Source organism: Dendronephthya gigantea, unplaced genomic scaffold (assembly GCF_004324835.1).
Source record: "Dendronephthya gigantea isolate DGI-Jeju-01 unplaced genomic scaffold, DenGig_1.0 000134F, whole genome shotgun sequence".
Lineage (NCBI taxonomy): Eukaryota > Metazoa > Cnidaria > Anthozoa > Malacalcyonacea > Nephtheidae > Dendronephthya > Dendronephthya gigantea.
In genome coordinates this window covers 67,694-78,536 of record NW_021163144.1, presented here as the reverse complement: position 1 = coordinate 78,536, position 10,843 = coordinate 67,694, and the positions used below count along the sequence as shown (strand labels likewise).

The window sequence follows — 10,843 nt, the reverse complement described above, 5'->3', positions numbered from 1 at the left end:
CGCTGGGAGAATTATTACACCCGGGTATTGTGACAGAACATAGCTGAATCCAAAGTTGCTCAAATTCTTTGTCATGAACGGTCGACCTTGGGTGGTTTTCTTAGATATGCGCATGCGTGAAATTTTGAACAAGTAAACACTGGTAACCAGTATCATCCTGATTGGCCAAGACAAAATGTTTATATTTAAAATACAGCATCAGCGATTTAACTGTCTTTTTAACCAGAGAGGTGCTGAAATCACCTAACGCTCGCCTGCACTGTTTGTCTAGAATAAGGCTAAACTCTGTATGAAAGGTATCTGTATGAAGCACAAATTACCGATCTTTTTATTACAAATTACAAGGCTAAAATCCGCGTTGGAAGGTAATATTAAGCACAAACTTCAGATATTAGTTGTGACCTCAGAATTACTGGCCAAAACTGGCCTCGGAATTACATTAGTTTTATTTGTGACCAATATTTCTTCCGTTTCTCGCAATCCGCGAACGTGATATCAACAGGTAAGTTAACGGACCAGGCAAAAGTCTCTGCTTTAAGCCGGGCGCACACACAACGATTTTACGGTAGTTGGTCCATTCAGGTTTAGACATATAGGCAGCCCTTGCCCAGACATGTTTTCCTCGCGCGCCGCGCGTGTACGCGAGTCTACTTGGTCTAATATTATGACCAAGTATGGATCGCCAGTCGCCACATTTTGATGAAAACATCCATTTAGACAATCTAGACAGGAATCGGCCGACTAAAATCGTCGTGTGTGCGCCTAGCTTTATGAAATAAACAAGATTGGATTTTTATATCTACACAAAAAAGGATTATGCATCAAACAACGAAAAGGTATGTACAAAATTCTTATAGGTGCTTTAATAATATATTTGCATGTGTATCTACATAAATAATATGCAAATATATGTCACATGCGTTGCCATTTGCCTTTGCATTCCGCTTAGCCTATCGGCTTTCTACTTATAAATACTTATGTGCAAAAGCTTGTAATTGCGAATTATCTGACAATATTCTTTAAACTTTAACGTTGGACTATGTTTTATATATTTTCACTCCCTGAATGATTTCTATATTAAGCGATTGAATTTTGATACGGCATGTCACAACACAATCTCATAATTTATAATTGTACATGTACAATACAAACAAATGGTAGCATACAGGTGAAAATATTTGAAAGTTTCTCATTTGGCTTAGGGTTGTACAAATAGTTTCGTTAAATATGATTCAGCTACAACTTTGAACTAAAAAAAAACAGGGCTACACAATAGCCATGAAAATCGTAATGAGCGTGATAACTCTGGATAACTCTAACATTGACCTTATCATGATGCTAATAAGCTTAACATTTGCCTTATCGTTTGATAATTTTGAGCAAAGCTCTCTTTATTATTGTATAAATGTGTACCAAATGGCACTGAATAGTCACAATGCATATCGATGACTTATATTTATGATGATTCCTCTGATGTAAAACCATAATATTTAAAAAATATAGCATCTTAACATTGACCTTATCATTATGCTAATTAGCTTAACATTCACCTTATCATTTGATAATTTTGAACAAAATTCCCATTATTTTTGTGTAAATGTGTACTAAATGTCACCATATAGTCACAAGACATATCGATGAGCTATATTTATGATGAATCTTCTGATGCAAAGCCAAAATATTTAAAAAATATAACATCTTAACATTGACCTTATCATTATGCTAATTAGCTTAACATTCACCTTATCATTTGATAATTTTGAGCAAAACTCTCTTTATTATTGTATAAATGTGTACCAAATGGCACTAAATAGTCACAATGCATATTGATGACTTATATTGATAATGATTCCTCTGATGTAAAGCCAAAGTATAGAAAAAATATAGCATCTTAACATTGACCTTATCATTATATTTTGTTGTATAATGTTCACTCCCCCCTGGTAAATGGTTCTTTTGCAACAAATAGGCTCCTTAAGTAGATAAGTTGAAAATAATGGGAAAATAAAAGTTGCATCTTAACATTTTACTTATCATGTAGTGTGGACGCGGACGGGGACGGGGACGGGGACGCGGACGCGGACGCCAAGACTATAGCAATAGCTCTCTTGCACTAAAGTGCAGGTAGGTGAGCTAAAAAGCGATTTAAAAACTTTTTACAAAAAAAATCTACTGTGCTTAAGACAAGCAAATTTTTCGTTAAAATCAATGTTCAATTTGGAAACCGAGATTCAGAAGGAAGTAGGTTATCACAAGGAAATGCTGGCAAAAAGAAGGGTTAATCATAAGGCCAAGATGGATAAAGAAACAGCAGAGGAAAAGCAGCATAGGTTAGCAAAGAGAAGATATGCGTACAAAAAAATGGTCAAAGTAAGTACATGCAATGAAAGAGGAAAGAAAAGAGATAAAAGACGTGAAGAATCTCATCAGCAGACGTCGGAAGAGAAAGGATAAGCGAAGGGCTTCTCATAAGCATAGAATTGAAGCGAGCTCCAGCAAGGTACTAGAGAGACGAAGGGAAAATGCACGACTACTTTTGCAACGAGAAACGTCAGAAGAAAAGGAGAATCACTTGGCGAAGCGTAGGGGTGCTTATAAACGAAGAAAAGAAGCAAGTACAAGTGAAGAAAGTGAGATGCAAAGGGAAGAAAATAGAGCTAACGCAAGAGAGAGAAGGCGACGTGAAAGTGTCCAAAAGCGAGCAGAAAGGCTTGAAAATGTGAGGAAATGAGCGAAAAGATCCTATCAGACAAGGTCAATACCACAGTAGGTACAGTCAGAAAACGATCAGGTAAGACTGTGTGAGGAGAATGGTACAAATGATGATGCTATAAGTAGTTCAGACCAATATTTGCATGAAGGTGGCTGGCAAAATGTTGACAACCCCTTGCATGAGCAGGAGTTTGTTCAGAATGAAATGCATTTAGATCAAGAGCATTTAGAGCATAAGCAGTGTACAATTTGTAAAGAGGCCTGGCCAACAAGGCAAAACTTGGCAGCAGATCCCTTCGTTTGTTACTGGTGCAAAAGAGACAAGAAGTCCCCAAAGAATTTCAGTGCTGGCAATGACATGAACCCAGGTATTGTTCCTGAGCAATTGAGAGGTTTGACACAGGTAGAGGAAATGCTGATTTCAAGGGTTTGCCCCACCATGCAAGTTTACAGAAAACATTGTGGGCAAAGGGGCTACAAAGGTCATGTACTAAACTTACCACAGGATATTCAAAGTTTTTTGAATAGGTTGCCTGCACAAGTAGCTGACTTGCCTGTTATGATTGTGTGTAGACAGGGCGCTGATGAAACACATAAAGATTTTACAGTTCGTCGACACAGAGTACTGGAAGCTATATTGTGGTTGAAAACAAACAATCCATTTTTCAAAGACATTGAGATTGACAGGGATTATCCAAAGCCTACCAGAGAATGGTGTCCCTGAAGAGCTAAGGTATGTTATTGATGACAATGAACTTTCAGTTCATGTTGAAAATGAGGCCTTCCCGCAAGAACCTGTAATGAGTGCTAATGCAACAGTTGAAGAATTAGTTTTAGGAAATGGCAGTACATAATTTATTCCTATGCGTCAAAGACAAAGAAGGGATGGTGCAGCTATCCAAGATGCAGTAAATGAGGTTGACCCTTTGGACTGGCCATCTACAGAAGGTAATCCTGTTAATGAATTCAAAACAGATGGTTTGGCAAGCATGGCATTTCCAACACTATTTCCCTATGGGAAAGGTGACCCAACAAACAGAGTCAGGCAACATGAGGTAAGTTTGGCAGAGGCATTCAAACACCTAATGAAGTTTGCAGAGAGGCTACCAAATGGTAAGTTTGAATGGAGGTTTGCCTCTCATCCTCGGTTCCCATACTGGGCAATGAATATGAAGCAGAGACATCAGTTGTTGTCACAAGCTAACATTTACTTGCGGCAACATCCAGCGGATGCAAACATGACTATGGAGGAGCTGAAGACAATGGTGAACTCAAAGAGTGCAAATCAAATGGTAAATCGTTTGCAACGATATGTTTAAAAAATTCAAGGAACAAATCAGTATTGGTGTCAGCGACTGCAAGAACTATTAGCCCTGATTGAACAAAAAGGTTGCCCTACCTTTTTTTTTCACTTTTAGTGCAGCTGATAGCCATTGGCCAGGCATCAAGAACAGAAAGAGCACAAGCAGTGATAGACAATCCACACCTGACGGATTGGTTCTTCATGCAAAGGCTACAGGAGTTCATCAAACATTGGCTTCAAGGTGTCTTGCATGCTGAATGGTTTTGGTATAGGTTTGAATATCAAGCCAGAGGAAGTATACATGCTCATGGATGTGCTAAATTAAAGAATGATCCAGATATTTGATTATTACGTAAACGTGCATGTCAAGCAGTACTCGAAAAAGAGAATGAAATGTCCCCTGACGATTTTGAATTCTCTTGCCAGGAAATTGTCAGAGAGGGTGATGATGCGGAGAGAAAGCTAATTAGGTAGGTTTGTATGTATATCTAAGTATTATAAATGATTTACACTCTCCACATAAATTATGCAAATTGTGTCCAAGGTATAAGTTGCATGTGCATTATTAGAGATCCTTTGTATGTGCTGTAGAACACTTAGTTTTTGCCTACTAATGTTGCAAATTTTGCAATTTGCAAAATACAGCTTCCACATAAATTCACAAAAAAACAAAATTCCGTATATTTTCTTTAGAAATTGATATTTCCTATTGCTAAGGAATTGAGAGTGTAAACAAAGTATTTACATTATAGAGAGATATATATATATAAATTAGGTATATTATAACCATGTTACTTTTTATCCCTTTTAAAGTTATGCATGGCTAGAAATCTGATACAGTTCAGCAGTTTGCCTTGCGGGCGCACAAATGAGTAAGATGTGTAACACGCATGCGTCTTAGCAGCTTAATGTTTAAACATGGCGGAAGGGTTAAGAGACCATGGAGATATTAGAGGAGTATACACTCAATTGCACAACGCTTCATCCGTCGATTTACTGTGGGGAACAAGTGAAAGAAAGCGGACAAGAAAAAATCAAGTATCGACGTCATTTTACCCCGTAGAGAGACTTGTTTCAAAGCGAATGAAAAAGAACTCGGTAAGAACCAAATGTTTTATACTGTATGTTGGTCTAAAGCTGTTCCCATTTTAAATATATTTTGCTATCTACACTACTAGTGTTTTTTGGGCGAGCAAAGTTCATTAAAACCCAACAGATAATGTATTTGCTATAATTATGTTGTCGAGTTTCCATTCGGCGCATATTTTCTACTGTGGGGATTTGTCAGCCTGTATAAAATGTAAATAATGTTAATTAAATAAGTTTATAGTTTATAAATCCAAAATGGCTTTGACTGTTTGAGTCTAAAATTTTGTTACTCAATACTTCTCACAGACCGAATATTTGGTAAAGTGGAAAAATTATAGTGCCTTTGAAAACAGCTGGGAACATGAGGAAAATTTGACAGAAGACCTTATCAGGTACTAGTATGTTTATTAAATTTAGCCAAATAGCCATGGGTTTATTGCTGAGATTTTGTAATTATTGTTGCCTCTTGTAATTGTTCAGGGGCTGATTGTTCAAAAGTGGGTTACCACTAACCCTGGGTTAAAATTTTAACAGTGGGGGCCAGTTGTTCAAAGGTGGGTTAGCACTAACCCCAGGTGAAAATGTAACCCTCTGTTCTAGTTTGTGTATTTCTACATGTATGTTTATTTCAAAACTTCAGAGAGGTGAACTCCTATCTATCCTGAAAAGATCCTTGAAGAATTATTTCTTTTATAGACAGGTTGTCAGAAAGTCTGCTTTGAATTTTAGATTAACCTGGGGTTAAACTAACCCAGCTTTAAACAATAGGCCCCAGTTTTAGTTTCTGTATTTCTGCGTGTCTATTTGAAAACTTCTGAGAAGTAAACTCCTATTGATCCAAACAGGATCTCTGAAGAGAATTGTTCCTGCAAAATATTCTTCATATTTCCAAACATGAAGCAGCAGTGCTTTTACCCTTTAATTTGCTTAAATGCCATACATACCGGTACTATAAATTTTCTTGAGTCTATGGATATATAAAGTTTACTTTATTTACAGATCTTATGACCAGCCAAACATACAGCCAGAAAGGTTGCAAAAGAATCTCGACACATTACATGTTGGTATTCTCTTGAAGTTAAAAAGCAGAAGCAAGAAAAACATTACTATTGACTTTGATCATGATTGCTTTCGTTACATATTTAATGGCAAGGGCAAGCAGTCAAAAGATGGGAAATATCTTTTGTTAGACAAGGCTGATTTTGATAGATGTAAATTTGATGGTAATTGGGATACAGTTGGTGATAAAATTGGTGATGGTGTGAGAGTTAAGTATCCTATCAAGGTCAGAACTGTTCTAACAAAATCACCAAGAAATTTTACGGTGGTTAGTGGGAAGCTTCAGGAAAGTCGTCCAATGTTGCTGGAAAAACTGTCATTTGACTTTATTCGTGAGCCTGTGGTACTTCTACATTAAATATTAGGACTAAGATAATATTTTAATATTTACATTGTTATACAACCAACAACAACTAAGGCCTGTTCTAAACGTTGCATTATACATGTGGCAAATGCATTCAAAACAATGGATAATCAGCTAAAAGACCTGATTGTTTCAAATGCATTTTCCGCATGTAAACTGCGACACTTAGAAAAGGCTTAATTAAATGTACAAACTTATTTCATTATGAAATTGTGGTATCTTTATGTAATGTATCACTGTGTCTTGCTAGTAATGAATAGCATTCAGGTGATCTAAATTAGCCAATCAGAAACTAGGGCTACGAGAAAAACTGAGTTATCATTTCCTTCATCTCTTATAACTTCTGTCCTGGAAACTTTTGAATAATTCTATTATTTTTATACAAAAAGATTTTAATTTATCAATCAATTGTTTATTGAAAACTGAATTTCCCTTATAAACACTTAGGGGCAAATGTGCTAACAAATGCTTCCTAGTAAATGATAACTCAGTTGTGTCATGACGTCACATGATATAATCATTTCAGATCATCTGGCTGTAAGAAGGTCAGATAAAAAAATATGATGCATGGTGATTGATAATGGGTACTGTACATATTACCTCATTTCATGTTGGCAAATTTGTCTTAACTGATCTATCAGTTCTGTCTTTCTTTTTTTGCTATATCCATGTGCACTTCTTAATTTTAATTGTTCCCTTAAAGCAGTAGTTGTCATTTTTTCAAAGTCCATTGCATTGACAGTGCTAAAATGTGGAAGTTCTTGCTCCAGTACTACAGAATGTTGTTCATTACAGTCATCACTTGCCTCCGTGCGCAAAGTTTGCCTTTTCAATCTCTGCCGGTTTTCTTTTATTTCATTATTCCAGTACCCCATGTTTGTTTTGTTATATATCCGAGCCTTTCTTTCATGACCGCGCAATTCCCACTGCCGCTGCTCCATTCGCAACACATCCCCAGTTGAGTCTCTTTTATTTGACTTGCGAAGAACGACACTTCGAGCTACATCATTGTTTTTTTCCACGCCTTGACCTGTAAATTGTTTTATGGAGTGATGTAACTCGAAAAATCTGGGGACATGCTGAACCATAATGTGCATGTAAGGAGTTATCCGTTTCCTTTCATACCCTTCCAATTTGCCATTTAATTGTAAAAAAAGTTTGATCCAATTCTTGGCCTTTAATCCAATATTCAGTTACACTACCTTCTGGCTCCCATTTGTTGATTTGCTGATAAACGACCTGAAAATCTCGCCAAATTTGTGCCACTAAATTGCTTGTCTCTGGATGTAAAAATAAACCCATTTTTTCAGGGAGTTCAGCAAGGAGAATTTTTTTGTCATGCCCCATTAAGCTAGTCCACTCATATTGTCCACTAGTTCTGCCGTTTACATCCCTCTTCTCCCATACGTTAAAGGAAACACCACAAGACCGAATTACCTCAACAAGATTTGAGAGATGAACACCACGCTCATCTCCTTTCATGATGTCCATTTCATCTTCCTTGTCCCAATTTACACATTCGTTTACAAGGTTTTCTAGAAGGACATCAGTAACTCGTAATAAAAGGTGAAGTTCATCGATTATTGTGTGGTTCAAATCAATGTTCAGCAGAGGCTTTTTAGCACAGCAAAAGTTATTTGTTGATTTCTCACACAATTCCTGAATTTCTTCTAAGGATCTGGAAAGTGGGTTCGTGTTAAAGTAACTGTAATGTTGATCCATCCTCCAGCGGTCTATTTTTGGAAGTTTGCACCACGCACACGCATAATCAGAATTTGCTCCTTTGAGGCCAAGCATCAAAAGAATAAATTTATAGTCTCCTCCAAGGAAAAATTCAGTTTTTATATCTTGCCCATCAACCTTGATTTTTCCATTAGAGATTATTTTATTTATTTCCTGAAACACAACTCCAAAAGATTCCTCCATAGTTTCATAACTTTCTTTTCCATCCACTACGGCAATTGTTCTATTACCTTTTGCAGACATGACATTTTCGCCTGTTTGAAGAAGAGAAAAGGACAATAAAATGAAATTGGAAGTTCTAGTCATTACTGCACCATCACCACTGATTTTGATCTTGATTGTGTCTGCTGACACATTAAATTCTGGATTCTGTTCAACAAAATCTTGAATGTGTGTGCTAAACATATTTTCAACTGAACTAACTTTGGCTCCTTTGTACTCTCCTTTGAGTGGATCGATATGGCACATTTTATTTAATTCTTTGCGACATTGTTTGACTAGGTAAGATCTTGGTAATCCTTCAACAAGCATGGATAACTCGTGGTAGAATACATCACCAACACAGAATTTGTCCACTAAAAACAGTATTTGCTCTACTTTAGTTTTGTCCTCAGGTGATAAATTATTAAACTTTGGCAAGGATGCATTATTTCTCTCTTCATTGCTTGGGTCAGAGGGCTCACTAGGAATGCTTTGCTCACATTTTAAATTATGAATCTCCCCAGAAACAGTTTCTTTAACAGCAAGGCTCTCCAGTTCAATGCCAAATGAACTGGAGAACCACAATGCAACTTGTGCCCGTGACAAAAACGACTTTAGGGTTCTTGTTTTGTTTTTCACATCAGATACTGACTTTCCTTTGTATGCTGATATTCCTATACTATTTTCCAGAATTTGAGCATATTGTTCCAGTTCTCTGTTGTTCTTTTGCAACTCGGTAATCATTGTGTCCTTTTGTTTAATAGTGGTGGCCATCTCATTGTAGAGTTTCTCTTTCTCTTTTTCCAAATTTTCATACTTTTTTCGAAATTCTGTTAGTTCATCATTCACATTATTAAGCTCATTATGCACGTTATTAAGCTCCTCTCGTAGTTTTATGACAGACATAGTCTGGCCCTCAAAAACATGGAATTTGCGAACTCTCTCGTCTAAATCTTTCCTTGCCCTCCCCTTCGTCTTCTTGTACAATTGGTAAACACTGCTAGCAATCTTGGATAAATTGATGTCAATTTCATTCCTCACAACTTCATCATCTGTGAAAGCGAAAAGGCCACCAGCAATACATTTTTCCACAAGCCAAACGTAGGTAACTCTGTTATGTTTGCATTGGCAATTCGAAACATCGTTGTTCTCATCTGGGTTTTTCGGATTTGAGCTTTCTTCGATTCCACCAACATTCTGTACAATATCATACCATTTCTTTATGAGGGGATATGGCAATACCAATGTACAAATAATATCTCTCACTTTTTCCTTTGCAGCATAGCTTAGATCAGGTTGGCTGACCACAACAGCTCTTTCAAACGACGAGCGAATTTCGCGGGTGAATTCGTCCGACATTATACTTTCAAATGAGAATTGCGAAATGTTTACGTTGTGCTTTTAAGGATTACTATGGATACTAAAGGATAATAAGGATTACTAAGGGTTCCAAAGGAAGGGGAAAACCCAGAAAAAAAGATGGCGACAATTTTTATAGTTTGTTGGCGAAATTGCCTTGCGAAAGAAGCAAAGTTTTGGAGATTTCCTTCGCCATTAAAGCAAAATGGCATGATACAAGAAAGATGGATATATTGCTGTTCTTTGAAGGCTTTTGGAACCAGGTAGGCAATAAAACATGCATTAAAAATGGACGGGAACTTGTACATCGGCATGTAAACAGTGCTTTTGAACTTGTGGAGACCGGCCATTGCATTTAGAGTATTGTCTATAGAAGCGTTTGTGCATCGAATTTGCGACGTACAAGAGATAGAATATGGCGTTTCTATGAGGCTCTGGCCACAATTTACATGAGCAAACGGAACTACTTTCTTCAAACAATGCGAGCCATAATCCGGTATTTTTTGGTCGTATATGTCATGAACTTCAAGCTAAAACTTGTGGAGACTGAGAAAAACTTCCTAAGGGAACAAAAATAAGTTATTTTTTGCATTTCCAATGTAATTTCTATTATGAATCGTCTCGAAATTGACACATTGCGCGTGCGCGTCCGCCCTGGGCGGCCATACTGTATCAGATTTCTAGGCATGGTTGACTGGCTTGTGACCACAGTTAATGATGATCTGCCTGATGAGAACTGGACAGTACCAGATCCACAACCTTCGGCTGTGAAAGCCACATCAGTTGATAATCATGACATTGATTATCACAGGTTATTAAATTCGGTAGAGAGGCATACCAGATGCAGTCCAGCCTATTGCCTGAAAAATAAGAGGTTTGACCAGCCTGCAGAGTGCAGATTTGGGTTCCTAAAACCATTACAACTGCATTGATTTATGATGTACGAGGCAAGAAAAATAAATCTGTACACTCAGAGTTGCAAACCAAGAGAAATGACGAGAGGCTGAATTCCC

At 37.1% G+C, this 10,843-nt stretch overlaps 1 protein-coding gene across 1 annotated transcript; it reads left to right on the top strand.

Moving 5' to 3' along the window:
• Positions 1-4,845: 4,845 nt before the first annotated feature.
• On the top strand, positions 4,846-7,620 carry LOC114536348. Its single transcript, XM_028557715.1, has 3 exons — positions 4,846-5,113; positions 5,411-5,496; positions 6,104-7,620. Exons 1-3 carry the CDS (start codon positions 4,934-4,936, stop codon positions 6,519-6,521), a joined length of 684 nt encoding a protein of 227 aa, XP_028413516.1. The 5' UTR covers positions 4,846-4,933; the 3' UTR covers positions 6,522-7,620.
• The last annotated feature ends 3,223 nt before the right edge of the window (positions 7,621-10,843 follow it).